The sequence below is a fragment of the Mustela putorius genome, unplaced genomic scaffold, assembly GCF_011764305.1.
Source record: "Mustela putorius furo isolate JIRA1106 unplaced genomic scaffold, ASM1176430v1.1 tig00000738_pilon_pilon_pilon, whole genome shotgun sequence".
Classification (NCBI taxonomy): Eukaryota; Metazoa; Chordata; class Mammalia; order Carnivora; family Mustelidae; genus Mustela; species Mustela putorius.
The window spans coordinates 2286472-2310343 of NW_025421463.1; the positions used below are offsets into that span (position 1 = coordinate 2286472).

General features: G+C 47.0%; 1 protein-coding gene across 10 annotated transcripts in view; it reads left to right on the forward strand.

Moving 5' to 3' along the window:
- The window catches only part of EFCAB6 (EF-hand calcium binding domain 6), a 218989-nt gene that overhangs the window by 118509 nt on the left and 76608 nt on the right, over positions 1 to 23872 (forward strand). For all 10 annotated transcript variants that reach the window (XM_004771166.3, XM_045083732.1, XM_045083734.1 and 7 more), the window contains 3 exons: positions 186 to 354; positions 19107 to 19221; positions 21528 to 21661. In XM_004771166.3, coding sequence (XP_004771223.2) covers positions 186 to 354; positions 19107 to 19221; positions 21528 to 21661 — 418 coding nt within the window. The remainder of the gene's footprint in view (positions 1 to 185; positions 355 to 19106; positions 19222 to 21527; positions 21662 to 23872) is intronic.

Consider the following 23872-nt stretch of genomic DNA (forward strand, 5'->3'; position numbering starts at 1 on the left):
CCTAGTGCCAAGGGCCTTTCTGGAAGCCACAGCCCCAGGCGAGTAAGATGTTCTCAAGACGGGTCATGTACCTGCTTATCTGTTTCCTGGTTTGGGAGAAGGGGCTGGTGGACCTCCTTGTGGTCCTGGGTTGAATCCCCATTAGATGAGCTCTGCTGGATCTAAAGGCCTGATTGTGATTTTAGAACCAAGCCCGCTGAGGACAGAAGCGCCCTGACCAAGAGTAGAACCAAGGATGAAGTCATTGAAAACCTCAAAAACCATAAACAGCAGCAGGACCCAGCCTTCGGAAAACTATTTCTTGACCTCAGCAAAGAACCTAATGGCAAAATTAATGTGCGTGACTTCAAGAAGGTAGGAGAATGGGTTTCTCTGTGTTTCTGTGTTTCTCTCATTCCTGGAGAAGTTCAGCAGTTTGGTTAACGGGCCTTGAAGGATGGGAGATACATTCCCAGCAAGGGGTTTATTCCCTTAAGGGTGAAGCAAATCCATTTCGAAGCATCTTTGAACAGTGTAAAAGGATTCTTCGGCCCAGAATGCCTTTGGCAACTTCTTCAGAGAATACTTTTGGTATGGATGTGGCCAATTTTTGATATTTAAACTTTCCAGAGTGTTCGTGGATGTGGTATTTGGCCAGAGGAATACCTGGCTGATGCTTCTAGTACATTCTGGAGCAGAAGCGGGGGCGGGGGTGGGACCGAAGCTGCTCAGGCCCCTTCCCTGCCAGCAAGGAGTTCCTGCCATGCCGCGATGACAGAGCTGTGGTTTGTTCCTCGAGAAAGTGAAAAAAGAATCTGGCAGCAGAAGCGGGAAGCTCAGAGCGCTGAGGGGAACTGGGAGGTTCTGCCGGAAAGAACTCAGCTTGAAGGGTTCTGCATGGACTTCTCGAGGAAATAATTTAAATGAGTGCTTAAAATTCCTGTTACGACCCCTCTAGCTAGTAGTCTTCAGCTACTTTTAAGAAAAGCATTTCAGTTAATATGTAGCAGTGTCTGTGTGGACAAATTTGGAAGAAGGCAATGAAATATATTTCCAAGAAGAGAATAATTATATTAGTAGCTACTATTTATCTAGTGCCTGCCCCCGTGTGAGGTGCTGAAGTAGGCTCTGTGCTTATTTTCTCTCTGGGCAGGCAGCATCCCTGAGGCCAGATGGAGGAGAGAGCGGGATAGGGGTATCCGCAGGGGGTTGGGGGGATGGGACAGGGTGGCTACCAGCGCAGTCACTGATAACCCTGGTGAGGTTTTATCCGGGAAGGAGGTAAGTGGGTGTGAATCATCGCCTCCAGGGCGCCCTGTCCTAGACTCTCGTGCCCCCAAGCCCCCCGAGCCCAGCAGCCGTGAATGACCGTGATGCTCAGTGCTCTTAATTCACGGCATCAGTTCATAGGTTCTCAGGAGGTAAGAATCCACTAGGCTGCCGCTGGTTTTTCAGGGACTTTGCAGGGGTCACCTTAGAGAAGGGCAGCAGGTGGTAGCAAAGCGAGGGCCACTAACCCAGACAGCAGACGGCACGTGCCGCTGCTCTCCGCTGCCCACCTGTGAACAGGTCTGTAAGCTCAGCGGCACGTTCTTCTGTCTTTGGGCTTCTCTGCCATCGCTAAGCCAGTGGCTCACCTGTTGGCAACTCTACTTCCCATCCCAGACCGCCCTCCTAAAACTTCAGTCGCTGGTGCCCGCCTGCCTACTTGACTTCTTCACGTGGGTGTCCGGAGATAGCCGAGTTGCCACCAAGGCCTTTCTGCCAGCGGCCCTTCCGTTCTCAAGGGCAGCCTTGGCCCCGTCGCTCAGGGCTCCAATCTGGGGTCTCCCTTGACTCTCTCCTTTCTCTCGCACCCATGCCCATTGCATCAGCAAAGCCTGTTGGCTACCTTGAAAGTCACTCCAGAACATGACTGCAGTCCCACCTCTTCTGCTTCTGGCCATTGCCACCTCTCTGGTCTCCCTGTGCCTGCCCTTTCCCCACTGCGGTGTGTTCTCAACCCAGTAACCACAGTCACACTCCCACGGGTCTGCAGAGGGGTCACTCCCGCTCAGAACCCTCCCATCTCGCCCCTCTCTTACATGAGTACAAACCAGGGTCCGAGCGGGGCCTGGGGGGTCCAGCAGTAGCCAGCCCCTCGCTGCCTCTCTGACCTCCACACTCACCACGCTCCCTGCTGCTCACCTCGCTCAGCCACACCAGCCTCCTGCTCTGCCTCTGACCACCGGCCACTGGCTGGCCCCTCCACCTGGAGGGTGTCCCTCTGACGGCTGTGTGGCTGTCCCCCTCACCTCCTCCAAGCCTTTGTCCAATGGCACTTCATGGCGACCCTGACATTCCCAGGGCAAATACGACCTGCTCTCCCACCTCAATCTCCTTTACCCCATTTTTTTTTTTCACCTCCTGCCATGGATGTTGCACTTAGAACCCTTCCATCCGCGTCTTTATTCTGCTGTTTCCCTGACTTCCTCCGTTAAATCGCATACTCCAAAGGTGGCCGTTTTTCTCTCTCGCGGACAGTGAGGCATCCCCAGTGGGATGGCACAAAGCAGGGCCCAACGCTGACCGAAGGAATGGGTGGATTTGGAGAGTCGCTGGAATCCCCAGTGGTGCCCAGAATAGATGCCACTTGGGGACTGAGGGAGGCAGGTGTTTCAGAAGCCCATTGCACCTGCCTGTGGCAATACCCAAGCCCACCCTGGTCCCCTGCCCTGCCCCTGGAGCTTCCCTACATTCTGGCTGACCTTGGGGGACAACTCTATGCCCAGCTGGTCTGCTGCTTGCTTCACAGGGGTGGCTGCACGCCTCTCCCTCTCTTGCTCCTGTCTCCTGGCTTCCCATGCACTCCCCTGCCTTCTGAAGATGTGCCCCTGCTGAGGGCAAAGGGAAAAAGAACCCACAAAAGGACAGGACCAAGATGCAGGAGGAAAAGCCTCTGGCTGTTTCCACAACTAATTTGCTGGGAACCCAGTTAGGCAAGTTGTCAACTCGTTTCCCCCCTAGTGACTTGTGCGGTTTAACTTTTGGGAAACATCCTGTCGTGACCACCTGTTTAGCCTGAAGATCAACAACCCCGGGTGATTTTAAATAGTCTGCTGGGAACCCAGATTTGACCTTCATAAGATGATACCTTCAAACCATTATGCACATAGAAACTTCACTGTTAATTGAAGAGGTTATTTATAGTTCAGGGTGCTTCCCGTACTGGTGAGGTCAGAGCTGGAGAGATCACAGTCAGTCCACCACCATAGAAAGAAACATAAGCTCAGATTAGACCTAACGCAGGGCACCCTGATGCCGAAGGTTCAGGAATGTCGAACTCCTGTGGCAATAAAACCTTTGGAATCAACTCCTCTGATCTTATGGATCCGTGACAAGGACAACCATGTCAGTGTCGTTACAGCAGTGAGAGCAGTGACAATGACGACGACGGGCCGTCCCTCATACAGCCACGATGCTAAGCGTGCTCTCCACGTGGCATCACCGCCAGGGGTCTGGCTCCTCTGGCACTCTGGATCTTGCTACACGGGTCTTATTTTTAATCCTTGCAGAAACCCTGTGGGACATACATGACCTTATGCCCATTTCACAAATGAGGAGGCCAAAGCTTAGGAAGGAGTTAGGATAGTGGCTCAGTGTGGTTCAGCTGGCAAGCAGCTCAGGCCCTTGGATTGGAATCCACGTCAGTCTCTATCAGCCTTAAACCTTTGCCAAAGGTAAGAAGGGCTAGCTGGGTGTCAGACGGGCTTACTGGGTGTCAGACGGGTTGCTGGGTGTTAGACGCGTAGTTGGATATGATTGTTGGCAGCTTTGAGGTTGTATCCAGCCTCAGAATTCTGGAAGGAGGTCATTAATTTTAATGACACTGTCCTTTAACAACTTCTTATCATTTTAGTCGTAGATATGCGACGCTCTTGCACTTGTCCTCCCCAAATCTGTCCCACAGTGATGAGTGTGATGCAGTGTTTGCCGAGTTTCCGTTTCAGGCCGGGGGAGCCGGGAGTGAGGCTGTCCGTCACATGTCCCTGCTTCCTGCTCACACACGCATGTCGTTGTTCCTAAGTTGAATTTAGCACTTAGCCGCTGGCCCAGACACCTGGTACTCTGCATGAGAAGAGCTCATTCTTTATTCTCACCAGCCGTTGCCTGGCCTGTGACCAGGACAAAAGGCGGCTGGCTGCACAGGTTCAACGCGGGACAGCCGTAATAGAGTCTCCGCATTGTCCTTGCTGGGGACTGTTACTGGTTTCCCCACTGCGGTCAGGAAGAATTTGTCTGCTAGACGGATTTATTTGTTTACTAATAATCTGTGTCCCCCCCCCCCCACCTGCCTGTTCTCTCTCTTTAATGTAAAAGACATCAGGGTTTCTGGAGAGTATGAGGTGACCAGCAGCGCCTCGCTGAGCCCTCCCACCACAGGCACAGCTGTCGGGGTCTTAACGGACTCTGTGCGTTCCAGGTTCAGTGTGTCATTCCCATGGGGGAGGTGGAGGGACTGATCTTTCTGGAATACCGCTAGACCTGGTCTGGGTAGATTGCATCCGACATTACATCATCTCTCACAACAAGCCCGGAGGCACAGTCTTTCTCCCCGGAAGTGCCCCTGCCCCGGTTCATTCATTCTCGCTCTGGCTGCTGTACCACATGGCCTGCGACTTTAGCATAGTTTGTAACGTGTCATTGTATTTAAATGACGAGTCAAGATCTGGTGGTGGTGCAGGAAAAGGTTTTTGAATTTCAAGTTGATCTAGAATGCTTTTTCGTTCTCCTCGCCCTCTCCTTCAAGTGCTGAGTTAACAGTAACCGCGCCCCCCACCAAAACGGTGTCTGACTTAAGAAAGGTGGTTGTTTTTCTCTCTTGTAATGAGGATTCCAGACCTTGTCTCTGCAGGTCAGCCCCAAATAGCTCTACCATGTCTTCAGCAGCCCCGGCTGCTTCTAGCTTTGTCCTCATTCAGCCTCATTCTTGTGCATGGAATATAGCTGCTGGGGCACCAGCCATCACACACGTTTCAGGCATAAATAAGAGGAAAAGTGAAGGCAAAAGGCTCGAGCCAGACAAGTCTTTCCCTTTTTTTTTGAAGGGCTTTCGTGGAAGCTTCCCTCGGCAGAATGAAGACCAGGCTGTGATAGAGATGTTATAGAGAGAAATACGTGATTTTTTGCTGGGGATGTTACTACCTTTAGAAAAAGCAAGGTTCTGGTTCCAAGGGAGATGGAGGGAGTACACATCATGCAGGCAGACGTAACTGTCTCTGCCGTCCTCTCTCTTTGTAAACCTTTTGAGGATGCCTGTTCCATACTTGGTATCAGACTAAACCACACGGGGACATGGGGAAAGCAGACGTTCATTGCTCAGGGCCAGTGACCCATGGGGGAACATAAAATGACAAAACATCCAAGGACATGTAAGTCAAGATTAGTCTCACTGCATAATTAGGCTAATTGAGCTATTCTATCCATCAGGAATTTGAGGGCGACTTTACCTTCTAATTCCCTGTAATTGGCTGTTCCTGTTGGTAAATCTCAATTCTTCGTCCTTGGTAAACACACTGTATGTTGTTCAGTTCACTGTTATCCTTAAGCCTTATCCCCCGAGTCCCAGCTGAGGCCCCTGGAGACAGACACGGGGCTGCAGAGCCCAGATTCTTGGTGGCCGTGACTCCTTGCTTCTCACCTGCCTTGCTGGGGAGGAGGTGAGCTTTCCTTCCTCTTTCCAGCAGAGCGTCCCCATGCCCTCTGCCGGCTGCTCAGACTCACATAGCTAGGAGCTGGTGCCCTCCCATCCCCAAGCATCACTTCCTGATCACACAGTCTTTTCCACTTGGGGGCCAGGGACCAGGATATAAACCAAGCCCCATGAACACTGTCGAGCATCTCAAAGGCCTCAGGAATGGATGAACAAATTAAATAAGTATGGTGACTCGGGGAGACTTCTGTTTTTTTTAAAGTCTGGTATTAAATATTTTCCATCTGGTTTTAAACCCTCTGTTGGGAGCATACAACTCTGGTAAATAAAACAGATATTTAAAAACCCTTTATTGTATATTATGGTCAGTTTTGTGAAGGGAAAAACAAAAAAAAAAAAGCTCGAGAACCGTAATGGGAACAAACAGAATGAATTCTTGCCATTTTTGACAACATAGATGGATCTCAGGGGTATTATGCTAAGCGAAATAAGTCAGAGAAAAAGACAAATACCATAGGATTTCACTTACATGGGGAATCTAAAAAACAAAGGAAGAAACACAAAACAAAGCAGGAGAGACTCAGGGATACAGGAAACTGTGGGTGTCTGGAGATGGGGAGGCCTGGGCTATGGGGGTAGGGGCAGGTGAGGAGGATTAAGAGCTACAGACCTCCTACTGTAAGGCACATCAGTCCCGGGGATGTGATGCACAGCAGGGGAATATAGTCAGTAATAATATTGTCATAACTTTGTGTGGTGACAGATGGGAAGTAGACTTATTGCGGGGATCATTTTGTAATGTATAAAAACATTGAATCGTTATGATGTGTACCTGAAACTAGTAGGACATTGTATGTCAACTATACTGAAGTTTTAAAAAGTTTAAAAAAAGAAAAACAGAAACTTTTGTAGTAAGAGACTCAGGTTTATTCACAATCAGAGACCCCGAGAGCCGGAGACCTGTGTGGGGTCATCCCCCAACTTTTGCTGTTTGGTATATCATGTTGCGTTCTGGCTACTGTGGGCGCAGAGAGGAGTTCTCCATGCTTGCTCTGAGCCCCATCAGATTCAGCATATGGAGCCCTGGCTCTTTATCCTTGTTGGAGGTGAAGGTTGGGGGGGCTCATGACTCAGGTAAGAAAACAGGGAGAAAGAGATGACGTCCCGTGCACTGGAGGCCCAGTGGTCAGGGCCGGATGAGTAGACCTGGTTCTTTAGCTTTGTGTTCCTCACAGCTTCCCAGTGGTGCTCATGTTTTAAGGGGTGACCTATGTTCAAAGTCCATATTCATTTTTGTTGGGCCACGCCCCAAACAACCATCAGAAGTCTGGATTTCTCCATCTTCCGGCCATAACCTTCACCAGAGGTCAAAACTAGACTCTCACAGCTCCCGGCTGTGCCCCAATGGGCCAGATCTTCCAGGGCAGGAGCAGCTGCTGACCCTCGGTGTCTGTTGATCCAGTTTCCAGGGCTTCTGTTTTTGCCTTCTGTGTGTAAGTCCTTCTCCCTGGATGGCCTTTGTCTCCTAAGTACCACAGTGTGGGGGCTTGCCATCAGTCCCAGAGGCCAGCACTTGTCTGGAAGGCAAAGCCAGTCATGGTCTCCAGTTTTGCCACTCCAGTGCCATTAACCTAGCAAACGCTGTGCTGAGTGGCCCCCTGCCTGGCCCAACCCTGTTTCCCAGCCTCAGTTCCACTCCCAGAGTCATCAGCTCTTCCCAGGGAAAATGCAGTTGCATAGCCTCAGTTCACCCCTGAAGGGTCCTCCTCGTCTGGGAACTTCAGTCCCTCAGATGACATGGCTTCCTTGGCTATCTGATGCCTTCCCATTATCCTCTGATTGCTGGGGCTCCTCTAGATGTTTTCACTGGGAATGTTAGCCCACTAGGAATTGCTCCATCCTATCTTGAAGCAGCCAAAGTCTAGCAGTTTTATTAGTCTTTTCCAAGTAACAGCCTTTATTGTTATTATTTTTTTTTAAGATTTTATTTATTTATTTGACAGAGAGATCACAAGTAAGTAGAGAGGCAGGCAGAGAGAGGGATGGGGAAGCAGGCTCCCTGCCAAGCAGAGAGCCCGATGTGGGGCTTGATCCCAGGACCCTGGGACCATGATCTGAGCCAAAAATAGAGGCTTAACCCACTGAGCTACCCAGGTGCCCCTGTTATTTCTTACTATACATTTATTTTATATTTGTGTATTTCTGCTGTTTCTTTGATGATTTTTTTCCTTCTAATTGATTGGGATTTAATTTGCTCTTCTTTTTCTAATTTCTTGAGACAAATGTTAGATCATTGCTTTTTAGCCTTTATTTCTCTCATGTATGAACAGATGGCTATACATTGCCCTCTAGATACAGGCTTAGCCACATCTACAAGTTTTGGTATCTCATTCACTGTCATTCAGTTTAAAATGTTATAATTTCCCTTGCGATGTCTTTTTTCCAATGGTTTATTTAAAAGAGTGTATTGTTTCATTTCCACACAGTTGGGATTTTCTAACTTACCTCTTGTTATTGATTTTAAAATCGATTACATTGTGATCAGAGAGTAAATGCCAAAGTCTAAATGACTTCCGCCTATTTTATTGAGGCTTGGATTATGACCCAACATATAGACAATTTCCATAAATTTTCCATAAACCCATGAAAAGAATGCATACTTCTTCACGGTCCTTCAGTTTTCTAAGTATGTCACTTAGATTGATGTCATTAATTGTGTTTTTCAGAACTTGTATATCCTTATTGCCTGCTCATTCCATTAGCTATTGGCAGAAGTGTGTTGAAGTCTCTCATCTAATGGTGCATTTGTCTAGTGAAGATCTTCTTTATTCTGTTGATTGTTGCTTTATTCACTTTGAAGCTAAATTATTGGGTGCACATAGATTTAGAATTGCAGCAGCTTCCTATGAATTATCTCCTTTATCATTATGACATGACTCTTGATACAGAGTAATGCTACTTGCCTTTAAGCCTATTTTTGTCTGATAATAACATAGTTACTTCAGCTTCCTTTTGATTCATGTTTACATAGTGTATGCTTTTCTGTCCTTCCACTTCAAACTTTCTGGGTGCTTATATTTCAAGTAAGTCTCTTATAGGCAGAGTATAGCTGATATTTTAGAAGATAGGTTGTGACAGTCAGTCTTCTATTTGGAGTATTTAATTACTAATATTATTGGCTTTATATCTATCATCTTAATATTTTTTTTTCTATTTGACCCACCTGTCTTGTGGGTCTTCTTGCCTTTTTAAAGAATATTCATCTATTTCTATTAGTCCATTTGCTCCTCTGTTAGCTTATTGGTGAAAACATTCTTCTGCCATTTGTTCAGAGGCTACACTAGCATTACAACATGCATTCTTGTCTTATAGTTTGTAGTTAAATATAGACCATCATGTTTATCATTTCCCTAACAATGCTGGATTTAAAAATGCTTTAATTTCACTTACCCCTATCTTTTGTGTTATTGTAATCATACATTTAAATCTTACACCTAGGTTAAATCCTGCAAGACGCTATTATCATTATTATAGTAAATAAGCTGTCATACATGTCTATGTATCTACACTTGCTCTTGTTCTTTCCATCTTACATTTTTGTGCTAGCACCTGCACTCATTTTTATTCTGAAGGCCTCTTTTGTGCTGCTGCTAATTCAAGTGTGCAGACAGCTAAGTCTCTGAGTTTCTGTGTGTGTGTGTGTGTGTGTGTGTGTGTTTTATGTAGTTTTCCATAGTCCTTACCTCACATCCTTTTTCTGGTCCATGACCCCATTCAGGATCCCACATTACATTTAGTTGTCACATCTTCTTAGCTCCTCTTTGCTCTGGCAATCTCTTTCTCAGACTTTCCTTGTTTCTGACTGACCTTGACAGTTTTGAGATTATTGGCCAGCTATTTTGTTGAATGTCACTCTTTGGAATTTGTCTGATATTTTTCTCAGGATTAGACTGGGGTGATGTTTTTGGAAGGAAGAACCCAGAGGTAAAGTACCCTTCTCATTGCATCTTATCAGGGGATATGCCATCAACATGGCTGATCACTGTTGATGTTGACCTTGATCACCTGACTGAGCTGTCTGCCAGGCTTTTCCACCCTAAACTTACCCTTTTTTCTCTCTTTCCATTTGAGGAGAAGTTACTATGCACAGCCCACAATGAAGGAATAGGGAATTATTGTGCTCCACCTCTTTAAGGGGACAATATCTACAGAAATTATTTGGAATTCTTCTGCATGGGAAATGTGTGTGTTCTGTACCATGTGTTAATTTGTTCATTTCTTTTATCAGTATGGACTCGTGCCTCATTATCCTTTAAATATTCTTATGATCCTTATTAGGGCTTCCTTTTGTATTCCTGATTTTGGTCATTTTTTAAAAATCTTTTCTCTTTATTGAATAGTTTAGCTGGAGGTTTATCACTTTTATTGATCTTTTTAATAAAACAAGCTGTGTTTTCATTGATTTTTCTCTATTTCAGTCATTCCTGGTTTTATCTCTTATTTCTTTTCTTCTGCTTACTTTATTTATTTTTACTTCCTTTAGGTTTAAGTTTAATTTGCCTGACACATAAAGTGATTATTCTTGGAAGGTTCATCTTGAGAACCTGGTAGAATTTCTGGTGGTAAAATCCATGAAAGTATGGCCCCCCTCCAAAATTTCTCAGTCTTAAGCTAATCCTCATTCCACCTCCAGTACTTTGTCAAAATTACCACTTAAGTGTTCTGCCAGTTTGTGGCTACAGTGGCTTCTGCTCCAGGCTAGCTGATCTTTGCTGTGATTGTACATATTAACCTGTCTTTCCAGATGTCAGATTTCTCTGATGGCTCTAAGAAAAGTTACTGATTTTCAGTATGTTCAGCCTTTTTCTTGTTGTAACAAGAAAAAGAAGTGATGACTTCCAAACTCTTCACAGTTAAACCTGGAAGCAGAAGTTCACTTTGACTTTTTAAAGATATTTTAGCTGGGAATAATGGCATATTAGGTTGGCAGTTACTCTCTTCTGGCATTTTAAAGATATCATTTCATTGTCTTCTAACAGGTTGAAGAATTGTTGATGAATAAACCATTAGACTTCCTGTTGCACATTTGAATGCAATGCATGTTTTTCTTTCTCTAGCAGTTTTTAGGGTTTTTCTTTTGTGTTTGGATTTTAGCAGTTTTCTAGATGTGTTAAAGTGTGCCTCTCTTTGTATGAGTCCTGCTGGGGTTTTCAGGTTTTCTTGAGTCTGTAGGTTGATGTGTTTAATAAAAATTTTTTTGAAAAATTCCTAGCCTTTGTCTCTTCTCCTTCTACTCAGTCCCCATTCTCTGTGTCTTGGCCTCCAGTTATGTATGTTAGACCTGTTCACAGTATCTCACTTATATTTCACTCTTTTATGTACTTTTCACTATTTTTTTCAGGGCTTCAGTCCCAGAATTTTCCACTGACCTCTCTTCCAGTTCATTAATCCTGTGTTCTGCTTCTTCAAATCTGTGGTTAATTTTATTCATATCATTCTTAATTTTAGTTTTTTTTCAGTTGTGGGATTTCCATTTAGATGGTTTTTTAAAGATTTTATTTATTTATTTGACCGACAGAGGTCACAAGTAGGCAGAGAGGCAGGCAGAGCGAGAAAGGAGAGAGCCCAATGTGGGGCTCGATCCCAGGACCATGGGATCATGACCTGAGCCAAAGGTAGAGGCTTTAAACCACTGAGCCACCCAGGTGCCCCTAGTTATTTTTAATATATTCCATATTTGTGTCTTTTCTTCTATCATCTCAACATATACCTCTATTTTCTTAAACATATTTGTAGCTATTTAAAAATCTTCTTTCCCCCTGCTAACTCCAGTATCTGGGTCACCTGTAGATCTTTTTCTATTGTCTTTTGTTTCTCTTGATTTGGGGTCACATGGCTATGTCTCCAGATGTGACAGACAGATTTTTATTAAGTATCAGATATTGTGTTAAGAAAATTGAGAGGCTCTAGACAGTGGCACCTTTTCTTTTGCTGGTCAGGTAGAATGGGGACTGATGACCTTAATTCAGTTAGGGACTGAGTTGATTTGAGGCTGGATTGTAGTTTCTCAAGGTTCCATTTGATTTTTTTTTTAAAGCCTCTTCCTTTTGTAGCCTCCAAAGTTTGTAACTCAGAACCTGGGTTATTCTCTGAGTCCTTGCTCCTGAGAAATCCTGAACTTCAACCTTTATTTTCTCAGGACCACAAGCTGACAAAAAAAACCAAAAACAAACAAACAAAAAAACTCATTTGGCTTTCTGCCTTGATTCTTAGTCTTCTGTTCCACATACCTTCCAAACTCAGCAAAGATCTTGAGGGTATAACTGGCAATGTTGGGCTCAGTTGTCTGCTTCCCCTTCTCATGAGGAATCTGTTGAAATCTCTCGTTTGGATGTCAGGTCCCTTGAACTCATAAGTTCTGTTTGCTTCTCCACCTGCTGGTAGTGACCATCTGCCTGGGCCATCAGCCCCAGGCTGAGCCTCTTGCCTTGCTCCCAAAGTGCATGAGTGAAGGTTCTGAGGGTTCCTCTCTTCTCAGACTGTTGTCCCTTTGAGTCCTAGTTGCCTCAGCCTCTCTCTCTATTTCAAAGAGATGTTTTGCTGTATTTTATCTGACTTTTCCATTGATTCTCAAAGGAAGCATAGACCTTCTGTAAGGAAAAGAGTTCCAACACACTGAACACCAACCATTCTGTTTCTGATGGGCATTCACTTCTCTTTTCATTTTTAAAATCTCTTTAAACTATCTTTCTTTAGGGGTCTCTACATACTGATGTTTTTATTTCTATGGCAGGGAATCCCAGGAGTGGGACTGCTTGGTCTAATGTAATATTTCCAAACACATGTTGTGTGTTTGCTTTTTAAAAAAAGTTTATTTATTTATTTGAGAAAGGGGGATTGTGGTGGGTTGGGGAAGGGGAGGGGGAGAGAGAAACTCCAGCAGAGTGCAGAGCTAGATGCAGGGGCTAGATCTCACAACTCTAAGATCATGACCTGAGCCAAAATCAAGTAGGACACTTGACCAGGTGAGCCACATAGATGCCTCTGTTTGCTTTTTAAGACCACATACTATCACAGTTCCTATTTCTGATAGCTATGTAATAGAGTATTTTTTTTCCAACCCCTGTTAGCAATAGGCATTATAGCTCTCTTAAATTTTTGCTGGTCTGGTAGTTTTAAAGTAATAGCTCAGTTTATATTTATTTCCTTGACAGAAAAAGTATGATTTTTTTTTTTTTTTTTTTTTTTTTTTTGCTATTTGGATTTGTTCTCCTGTGACTTGCCTATTTATAAATTTTGCCCTTTTGTCAATATTTAAGAGATGCTTATTATAGATATTATTTATCCTATGCTCATAAGAAGGTTTTGAGTTTCAAGTTTACCCCTATCCTCTGGATTCTGACCCCTGGAACTCTCTCCCCTGCGGGGCTCTGTATCTTAATTAGACCCCAGCCTCTGCCCTCCCAGTTTCTACAGCTCTTCTCTGACACTTTGCCCTTTGACTGGCTCCTGCCTGCTTCATTCCTGAAGGCACTGCTTCCCAGTAGTCCTCTCCCCTTCACTGAGATGTGGGCTCGACAGGGGCAGTTATCTGTGTCTTTTCCATTCTCTGCCCTATCCTCAGCATCTAAAACAGGGGCCACCACATAAGTGCTCAATAAATATTTTTTTAATGAACCCCATCGATTTTGAAAAGCATTATAGTGTTTTGGTTTAAAATGTGAACTCTGGAGCCAGACCACCAGAGCCGGAATCACATAGTATCCATGTGACCTTAGGCAAACCTCTCTGGGCCTCAGTTTCCTTATCCCTAAAATGGAAGTCATAGTAGTAGCTACATCAGACGATTATTAGAATTAAGTGAGCACATATATGTGCATCAGTTTCCTAGGGACTTGTAAAAAAATTACCCACAAGCTAGATGGCTTAACACAACAGAAATTTATTCTCTCTGAGAATCCTTCTGGAAGCCAGAAGTCTAATATCAAGTCTAATATCAAAGTCTAATATCAATATCAGCAGAACCATGCTCCCTCTGGTTGCAGAGGAGGATTCTTCCTTGACTATTCCAGCTTCTGATTGTTGCCAGCGGTCCTTGGGCATTCCTTGGCCTTGTAGCGGCCATTACTCCAATATCTGACATCTTCCTCTGGTGTGTCTGTATCTTTACTTGGTGTCTGCTCTCGGTGTTTCTGGATCCAGATTTCCATCTTACGGGATTGCATTCATTGGATTGAGGGCCCTCCCTAATCCAGTACGACCTCATCTGAGCTTGATTATGTGCAAAGACCCTGTTTCCATTGAAGGTCCCACTCAGTAGGGCCTGGCCCTTGGGTTCACTCTTGTATTCACAGTGCCTTCAACAACATGCGGTGTACAGGTGTCCAAAAAAATCTGTTGAATTAGTTAATTGATCAACACTTTGTTTTCTGTACTACAAATATATCTTCAAAATCTATCATTTGCCTTTTTGTTTTATCTTTTCTATTAGAATGTTTAATGTGTTGTATGAGCAAATATATCTATCTTCTTTCTGGTCTTCCTTTTTTCCCTTTTTTTAAAAAATAAATTCTGGATTTGTGGTCTTGGTTAATAAAGTGTCATGACTCTAGTCCCCAGGTCCCCCTCCCATATTTTATAGATAAACTCCTAAACTTTCTTGCAAGAATTTTTACTGTTTTATTTTTTTTAATGAAATGCTTAATCAATATAGAATTAATTTTTGTGTATGGTGTAAGATAGGGTTCTTCTGTATTTTCCCACCAGATTGTCATTTGTAAAATTCTCATTATACTTGGATCTAAGTCTGGAGATTTCCATTTTGTTACACTGATCTATACATCATTTCTGTAGCAATGCAATATTTTTTTTTTTTTTAGTGAAACTGATGTTTTTTCATTTTTCTTCCTTTTCACATTTTCTTGGCTACTCTGAGGCCATGTTTATATTTCTCCATAAACACTTCATCCATTTGCATTATTAGGATCCCCCCAAATGTATTATTAAGATCACAATTGGACTTACATTAAATTTATGTATAAAAATGTGCTTTTGAAATCAAGAAGAGAGAACATAATGGAATGTGCAGAAGGGGAAAACAGAGCATTTCATTCCCAGGGGGAATGTGGCTGTTCAGTGTCCCCTTCTCCCGCCACACTTGACTCGGTGCTCAGCTCTGGGCCTCAAAGCTTGTACTCACTTGCCCTTTGGACAACAGACCCAACACTACGGCTTGAGGACAGCCTCCTCTGAAGGAGGACTGGCTCATCTGCTCTTATCTTCCATCTTCATAATCCGTTACTCTTCTGCCCACGGAACACTCTAAGATTTTACACTTGTATGCGAGAATGAGCAGGTTCTGGATATTTGCCTCTAAAATTACGTGTCTGGTCGATTTCCTCGTTACACCTGGAATTCCCCTTGACATTGACAAGCTGTCCAATCACACTGAGGCTGTCTCGTTTCACAATTTTTGAAGGTTGATTTTGGTTCAGCATTTTGTCCTCCTGAGCCATCAGGACACAATTTTCAACTTCTTGGGTTCTGTGGGGATAATGTATTTTTATAGAAGTCTAAAGCAAATCATCATTGCCATCATCATGCCTGCAACAAAAGAAAAAAGAAAAACTGCTGTTTTACAACTCCGTGATCCCTGTCGACAAGCCATTGCTCTGTCTGAAAGTCCAGTGTTGGGTGCTAAGGTGGAAGGAAGGATTGCTTTTGAGAATGTGGTACGGTACCATCACCAGGGGATTAGGTAGAGTTGGGTGGGCCAGACAGATCTGGCCCATGGACTAGAAACTTCTAGATTTGAGGTGTGGTCAGATCATGATCACGGTATCTTTCCAGTGGTCACAGCATCGTGGAATATAGAATTTCCTAGATGTAAAGAGCTGCAAAGACCCTGAGAGCTTGTGCACCTGCCATTATCCTCTCTCTGCCCCAGCTCCTCTGTTTCTACCGTCTCAGTGGACTCATCCCTTACCGAGGGATGTTGGGCTTGGTCGTGTGGCTTTCTTTGACATGGCGTGTGACAGATGTGACCCGAGCAGCAGCCTTAGATCTGCTGTGTGCTTTAGCTTGGCCTTGTGCCCCAGCTAATATTTATATATATTATATTACATACTAGATATCTATTATATATGTATATATGTGTGTATATATATATAGGCATATATATATGCCAACATATATAATTGGCATGTTATATATATTATATAGTATATACCTATTATAATCTGTGTATTATAATCTATTACGTGGAACAAATAGCAACAATAGCTTAGAGCGCAGGGGCCTGGGTAAGGCAGATATGGTCACAAGGGCTCTCCATTTTACGTGATGTGGTTTGGGATGAACTCTGGGTAGCCTGTGGAAAGGTAGGGTGTATGTATTATAATCCCCAGGCAACCACCAAAAAGATGACGCAAAGAGGCCCAGTGAGCAAGTGCTCCTCACACAGAGATGCGGGTGCGTGTCTCTGTCCCGGACGCTCTGCGGCGGCTGCTCTGGGAAAGACCGAGCCACTCAGCAGCAGCTTGTTGTGGGCACCTGCTCGGGGCCATGTGTCTTCCTCCACCGAGAGCCAACAATATTCCCCTGGAATGATGTGGCTTCTTGTGGAAGAGCCCATCTGCAATCCAGGGGACATCCCGGGGGAGGGGGAGTGACGATTTTGTCATCAGAATATGCCAGGCCAATGGCTTGTCACTCTTTGAGGAACTTCCTCAGGGACATGCCTCCTAGAAAGTACTTGAATGGTTAAATGTTTTGAAATCTGCTTTGTAAATGCTGCAGTTTGGGCGTACATGGTAGGGTAAGTTGCTTCCAAGGGCCCTGATAAATCTAGTGGATTTTCTGTGTTCATCTTAGAGATGAGAATGTGCACAGGGAAGCTCCAGAAACACGCGTGTTTGCAAAGTGCCTCTTCTGGTGAGCACCCCCGCTGGGCTTTGCGTCCTGCGTGCTGCTCTGTGCCCGTCGGCAGTGGCGCGCCCGCAACCTCTGGACGGGCTGCCCAAGGCATGCCTAACCTCCGTGCTGCTTCACAAGCCTCCAGGCTGTGAAACATTTGCCTACAGACATTTCCTGACTATCCGTTACATATGTTTTTGTGAAAGGACTGTGCAAGAGGAATTTGCAATGAATAATTCATGTGTAATTGTTTTCAAAATATAAAGTTACTTTTCAAAGAAAGCAACCAATCTATCCATTTCAGAGTCCCCCTGCCGCTTGGGTCCTTCTGTGTGGGCCACAGCTTTCCATCGAAACACTCATGCCATCCTGTGCTGGGCCAGGCTCCCCCACAGAGCTGGGACAGGGTGCGCGTCCAGATGGCGCAGAGCCGTCCCAATTCCCAGCCAGCGCCGCCTGCTCTGGTCCCCATGCGGGCCTTTGGGATCGTCTTGGATTCCAGTGCTGCTCTGTACTGAGCCCCTGCAGGCAACACCACCGCACCTGCATTCCGTTCCCTTTGCTCTCGGCTTCCGATCCCGCACCAGACACTTCCTGCAGCTTGTTACTCTAACTCGTGCACACAAGCCAAGTCAAGGCCAGGGCCTGACCAGCGGGATCAGTACAGGATACAGCGGGATACAGCAAGCCACTGTCACATTCCACTCATTACTGACACTGATAGTGAGGATAAGAACAAGTCAAAGGTGCCAACTCCCTGGGTCCTAGTCCCGCACACCAAGAAGGATGCCCCCAAACAGAAGGAACCAATGACTGCACGCGAGCTGTGGATACATGCTGCGGCTCGGTGGGTGTACATTCGGCAGTTCTAGTCTGAAGAGGCCGAGGCAGAAGGTTCTGTATCTGTAAAGACCTCAGCACCGTCCTGGCATGGAACAGGCAGTAAGCATGGTGATGGTGATGGTGATGGTGGTGATGGTGATGGTGGTGATGGTGATGATGATGGTGGTAATGGTGGTGGTGATGATGGTGGTAATGGTGGTGATGGTGATGATGATGGTAATGGGGATGATGGTGGGAATGATGGTGATGGTGGGGATGGTGGGGATGATGGTGATGGTGGTGGTGATGATGGTGATGGTGGTGATGGTGATGATGGTTGTAGTGGTGATGATGGTGGTGATGGTTGATGATGGTGGTGATGGCGGTGATAAAGGTGGTGATGATGGTGTGGTGATAATGATGGTGGTGAGGAGCATTGTCTCCTCTCATCCCCTGTTCCTTTCCCTCTTCAGCTTCCTCCATAGAATGTAGTCAGTGTATGCTGACCCTGCTGTCCTCTGCTCTTCAACTGACTCTAGCTTCCTGTGGCACCAGAGTCCCTGACCTATGTGAACAGCTGGCCTGTTCATCCCCTGCCCCCTTCCCCTCTGAAAACACAGACGACCCTTCCTTCAAAACCCGTCTCCAGACTCTGCTCTCCCAGACAGATTTCTTTCATCTGTCCTGGGCAAGTTCAGCCACCCTGGATGTCTTTGGCCATTAGATGCACACATTTCCAAGTGTGATTCGATGTCCTTTTTTGGAAGAGAGACACATTTTCTAATTTAGGTTGTGGTGCTCTGAGAGCAGGAGAGATGGTATCTTCTGCCCTCCCTATATTCCTCTCAGCATCCCTTTTGGAGGGATTCACCTGCAGGCAGGTAACACTGGCCTGGTTGTTGACCTACTGGCCCCTGACAGAGGAGTCCCGGCATAAGGGCTCCTTGAGCAGCGCAGCTGATCAATTTCTCCTAGGAAGGCATCATCTCGATAATTCTGCTTCACGAAGTGCGGTGCAGGGAAGTATGTGTTCTCATTTGTCCCTCCACCTGCCCGACTATTCACACAAAACAGAAACCACTGGTAAGCGGTAGGTTCCGTGCAGTGGAAGGAAGGGAGGGCGGATGACTTTCAGGGAGTGCACTCACGTGAGGAGAGGAGAGAAGCGTCCACGGATGGTCCCTCCCCCACAAAAAAAAATGCAGGAACTTGCAGCTGAAACTGGATCATAATGAAACTTGGATAAAAACTTTAGTTCTCCTCCCTCAAACCACCTTGCTGGACTTTGTTCGTGTTTCCTCGACGTCTGTGAATATCAATCTCACTTTAGGAGACTCGAAACGCTCAGCTAGTCCCAGCAGATGTGAATTTGGGTATCTTGGAAAGCATGGCCTTTGGAAAGGTTTGCAGCACTGACTGCAACCCCCAGGGCCAGCCACCCTGCCCCCAGCCCAAGGCTGGGAGCCCACGTACTGCTTGGTTCACTCACTCGCTCAGCCAACAAACCTTGCCCTGGGTCAGGGAGCCCGGCCTGTCCCAGGCCCCGCCCGCAGGGAGCCTGTGGGTGGAGTCCGATGAGTAACAAGCAGGGCTGGACCCCAGGGGCCTGGTGGTGGTGAGCCCACAGCGGGGCCGGAGGGGCTCAGGAGGGAGCCTGGGACAACCTAACGGCCTCTTCCTTCCCTTTCTTCCTTCCCAGGTGCTGGATGCTAGCGGAATGCCTGTGGATGACGACCAGCTCGCTCGGCTGACTGCAAAAATTGGATATAAGAAAGACGGGATGAGTTACCTTGATTTTGCCGCAGGATTTGAAGGTAGCTAATCACCAGCGCCAGCCCTGCTGGGACGCGGCTGGTGGCACTGCCAGGCTTTTCGAGCGGTGCCTCGAGGCCACCGGGAGAAAGTAGTGTGAGCTGAGACGCGGAAACAGTGTGTGTTCTAAGACTGGAAACAGACATTTTTGTTTGATTTTTGTCTGACTGTGTTTCGGCCTTTTCTTTTCACTAAACCAAACTGTGAGTTTGCCCGACAGAGCCTTCTACAGACTTAGAGCCCAAATGGTTTCTAAAATTTGCTCCAAAGCCCATGCTCCTTCCATCACGCTTCCTGTCCTTTGATATTTTCCCTCCTGAGAAGAGATCCTGCTTGTCTGTGGTTGGTGGTACCCATGCACTACAGCGAAGGATGCAGAGATCCTAAGAGATTCAGGGACACACCCGCAATCACCAAGCCGCTGGCCCTCCCCTTCCCCTGCCCCAAAGCGCTTGCCAGGAAATTCACAGCGAGGCCGGGGTGGGGGAGGCCCTCCTGTTTGCCCCCTGCTCTTGTTCTGCTTCCCCATCCCCAAGCACCCAGCAGAGAGATGACCAGCAGCCAGCATCCCACCTCTCTGCCGTGTTCTCCTCCTGGGCTCCACTCTTGCTGAAGTTTAAGAAGGACAAATAAACCCTCTAGGAAAGCTACAAAAATCACACAAATATGTTGACGGAATCTCTTTTGTTTTGCTGCAAATACACTGCAGGCCAGACAGGGCTGGGAGTCTGGGAGATGACTGCGTGGGGTGATGGGTCTCCCCTAGAGACACTGGCAAGCTGGGACTCCTCACAGAGAAAGCACCAAGGCCCCTCTGACCGTGGCAGACTAGCGTTTGATGGTCCTGTCCTAGGGGAGGGCAGGTCCCACTTGGGAGGAAAAAGGCAATTCGAGAAGCCATGGGATTTTAGAATGTTGACCCTTGGGGTGTATGTTTTGACATTTTTGAAGGAGAACAAAAAGGAGGAAAAGGAACTCATTTATTTTAGTGCTTCTGCTGTGCAGGTCAGTTCATCTTTCACTTGAGGAAAGTGGGCCCCCAGGGTGAGTCAGTCACTCGCCCCACATCCCGGGGCAGCGAGGGCATTGCAGAGTGGAAATGTGACTCAATAGCCATCAGCTGCTCTTGGCTTCCTCCCTGTCCCTGTTCTGCCCACCCACCCCGTCCCCAAGCAGTCCCCCAGCACTGACTATCTCCCTGCCCAGCCAGATGCTGACAGGGTGGGGGTAAAGACCTAGGCCCCAGGCTGGCCCCAGGTCAGGGGTTGGGGTGCGCATGGCAGAGGGGAGTTAAGCAGCAGGGGAAGGTGTTATCTGCCATGAATAGTGAACCTGAGAGAGGCCACTCCAAGCCCAAATGGAGGTGAGGTAGAAGCCAAGTTCAAGACTGGGCCGTAGGATGCCCACGAACTCCAGATGCTCTGCCCACCATGCATCCTGCAGAGCTGAGCAGTAGGGAGAGGTTAGTGTCAACATGTGCAGAGAACCACATCTAAAACCAAGCCTAGGTTTATAGCCTGGCTTGAGACAAGACCACACTCACGTTATCCCAACCTGATGGAAATGGGTTGTTTTTAAAGTAGAGATTATGGTTTCTTCCTCTGTTTGGGGGGAGAGAGAGGGCCTAACTTAGTAATTAGTCTGCCGGGCTCTGGAATCTGGTGGGCCAGAGTTCAGTGTTGCTGTCCATAAACTCTGTGACCTTGGGGAAGTTGGGAGGAACCCCCCCACCCCAACCTCCATCTCCTCATATGTAAAATGGGCAAAATAATAGATTTCCTTGCATGTAAATGAGGCACAAGAAGAGAAGCCACCTCTTAAGGTTGTTGAAAAGACCAGCAAATATTTGAAGGCCCCTCGTACAGGGTCCAGCAGATAAGCAGTCACGAAACACCTGGAGGATTATCGAAGGTTGATTGACGTCCACATCATAAGGTTTAGGGCATGAGTCTAGGAACCAAAACAAGGCAAGAGTGTTCATTCACTGCCTCTGGGGATGGAGAGATGAGTAAGATGTGGTCCTGCCCGGCTGGAAGAACAGGTATGGATGGGGTTGCCGCCGCGTGCTGGCCGAGAGCGCGGCCCTGCCGTCCCAAGAATGAGTCCTTCTGGCAGTGATGGGAGAATGTCCAAGAAACTGAAGGGAAAAAAAAAACATCATAACTAAGTCAATGCTAAGTTCACTTCCCAGAGCCTTATTTCCATCGGGTATTCTGGCTGGATTTGGGGCAGGTAGAGATCCAGGATCACAACAGGAGAGGTAGGCATGCCACTAATGGAAGTCTTCTGGTTTATGTCATTGTTTCAGATGCTAAAATGAATGGGCCAGAATCGACCCCACTGCAACCTCCAGTTCTTTCAAAGAATAATTTAGACAGCGACTTTATAACTGCTGAAGAATGCCTGAAGCAGTTCCCCCAGAGACTGAAGGAAGCCTTCCGGGTAAATTATGACCTGTCTATCATTTAGCTTATCTGAACACTGTCCCCTGTGCTCCCAGCCATTCAGCTGTGCAGGCTGTGACTCCGGGAGCCCGTCATGTCCTGCTCATCACGGGACACAGCGCTGCTCTCCACAGACTCAGGCTCTCCCCTTCTCTCCTTGCCGGGGTGAGGGACTCAGGCTTCGCTCTGCTCTCCCTTCCCCTCCCTTCTGGGCTGCTGCTTTGCTGGCTCTGCCTTCTGCCTCTCAGAGGCCTTGGAGAAGTAAGGCGAGGATGGGGGTGGGGACAGTCTGGGTAACCCGAGTTACAGGGAATGCAGGACCCATTCATCCGGCCTCTTCATGCCACCCATTCGCTCACCAGATGAGCGGGACGCATTTTGGATAGGCTGGAGTGTCTGCTAAAAGGTCGGAGCGCCATCCAGTCTAAGACACAGGCGGTGAACACAGAGTTGCGACCTATGGGATCGCCTGTTGTAGAGGGAATGGTAGCCTGCCATGGGGGCACAGGGAAAAGACCACACTTAGGAGGACTTCCTGGAGGAGGTGGGCCCTGAACCAAATACTAAACTGCCAACGTGTGCTGGCCAGAAAAAGGAAGGAGCAAACACGAGAAGAGGGAGCTTGCTCAAGGGAGGTGGCAGACAGGTCATGGGCTTCAGGGAAAAGCTTACGGGTTGGTAGGATGGGTTGCCTGTGGGCACTGGAATGGGTACTGTGGGGCAAGTAGACAGCAGCCATCTAGACACAGCAATGGGCTTAGAACAAACTCACTGCGTCTTAGAACGCAATTCTTAGAGCAAACTAACTTTGGGGCGCAAAGGAAAAGAGCAATGAAGGGAAGATCAATTTAATAAGCTGACATATTCGCTATGGGGTGGAGGCCCGACGGTGCACAGGAGCACGTAGGCGAGAAGGCGGCGAGTCCAGTAGAGGAGGGTAGGGAGCACCCTGGGGCTGGAGCTCACACCTGCAGAGTTCTGTGCTTCTGGAACCTCCTCCCCGCGCTGACTGCCAATCGGAGATGCATTTTGGTTACCAAGCTCCCATTTAAAAATAAATGTATTTATGAGGACTTGTCTGGCTTGGATTTGCAGGATGGTTCTGACTTTGAATGTTCTGTCCAGCCGTCAGACCCTGCATCCCAATTCTTGGTTTGAAAAGCTGCGGTCCCCGTGAGCATATGCAGAGAAGGCCTGGGTCCTCAGAATTCAGTCTGAGCGAATGCCCGGCCCCAGGGAGCAGGAGGAGGCGGGGGTCAGGTAGAGGGTCGAGAGCCTGGTTTTCTAAAGAAGGAAGTCCTGGTTGAGGGTGAGAGGGCAGGAGGGGGGCAGAGAGACCTTGGGAGCCAATGTTGTCTCTGTGCCCGTCAGCAGAGGGCTGGAGTGGCCCAGAGTGGTCCCAGGCAAGCACCCCCCGCTGTCCTTACTTGGGGCGCTAACTCACCCACTCTGTTGCAAGCCAGACTCCTTTTTCTAGCCTCTCCCTCCACCTGTCGCCCCTGCACACCTTTCCCAGTGGGGGGACTCCATGGGGAAAGCCGGGCTCTGTGCCTGCACCACTGTTTTCCTACCTTTGGTCCCCGTGAAGCTTGGTGACAGTGCACAGATGTCTCATATTTCCTGGTGATCTTTAGTTTAAATAATTACATAATGAACTGATTCAATGAACATTTGCTGACACCCACTATCCTGCCAAGAGTTTATAATCTAGTGGTGAGACAAAGAAGTGAACCTCTAATTGCCAGAGTGTGCGTGGTCTGTACCAGGAGGCGGGTGACATCTGGGGTCACTGCCAATTTGCTTGTTGTCCTCACAGGTGGGCGTGAACGAGGCAAAGTGTGTGCTTTGATTTTTGAATGGGAAGGGACAGTCACTTTACTTATTTTATTGAGTTCCTATTCATGAGAAATTCTCAAACATCTCTCCTCATCAATAATGAAAAACCCAGCTTATATCAGTTTAGAATACTGTTACAGCCACTGCTGTTGTTCCGCCAGTGACTTTGTGGCCGAATGAGGCCGTCTTAGTGCTCAGCTGGGCACAGGCAAGTTAGTCACGTATTTAGAGCTCAGGCCAAAAACCAGGAAGAGCTGAGGAGATAATTCATGGTGAGCGAATAAAGGATATCTTCTCTCCCTGACGGTGGTGAGGAAGGGAAGTCTGGAGAGCCCCTGGGTGACCCGGGACATGACCTGACCACGGATTCTCT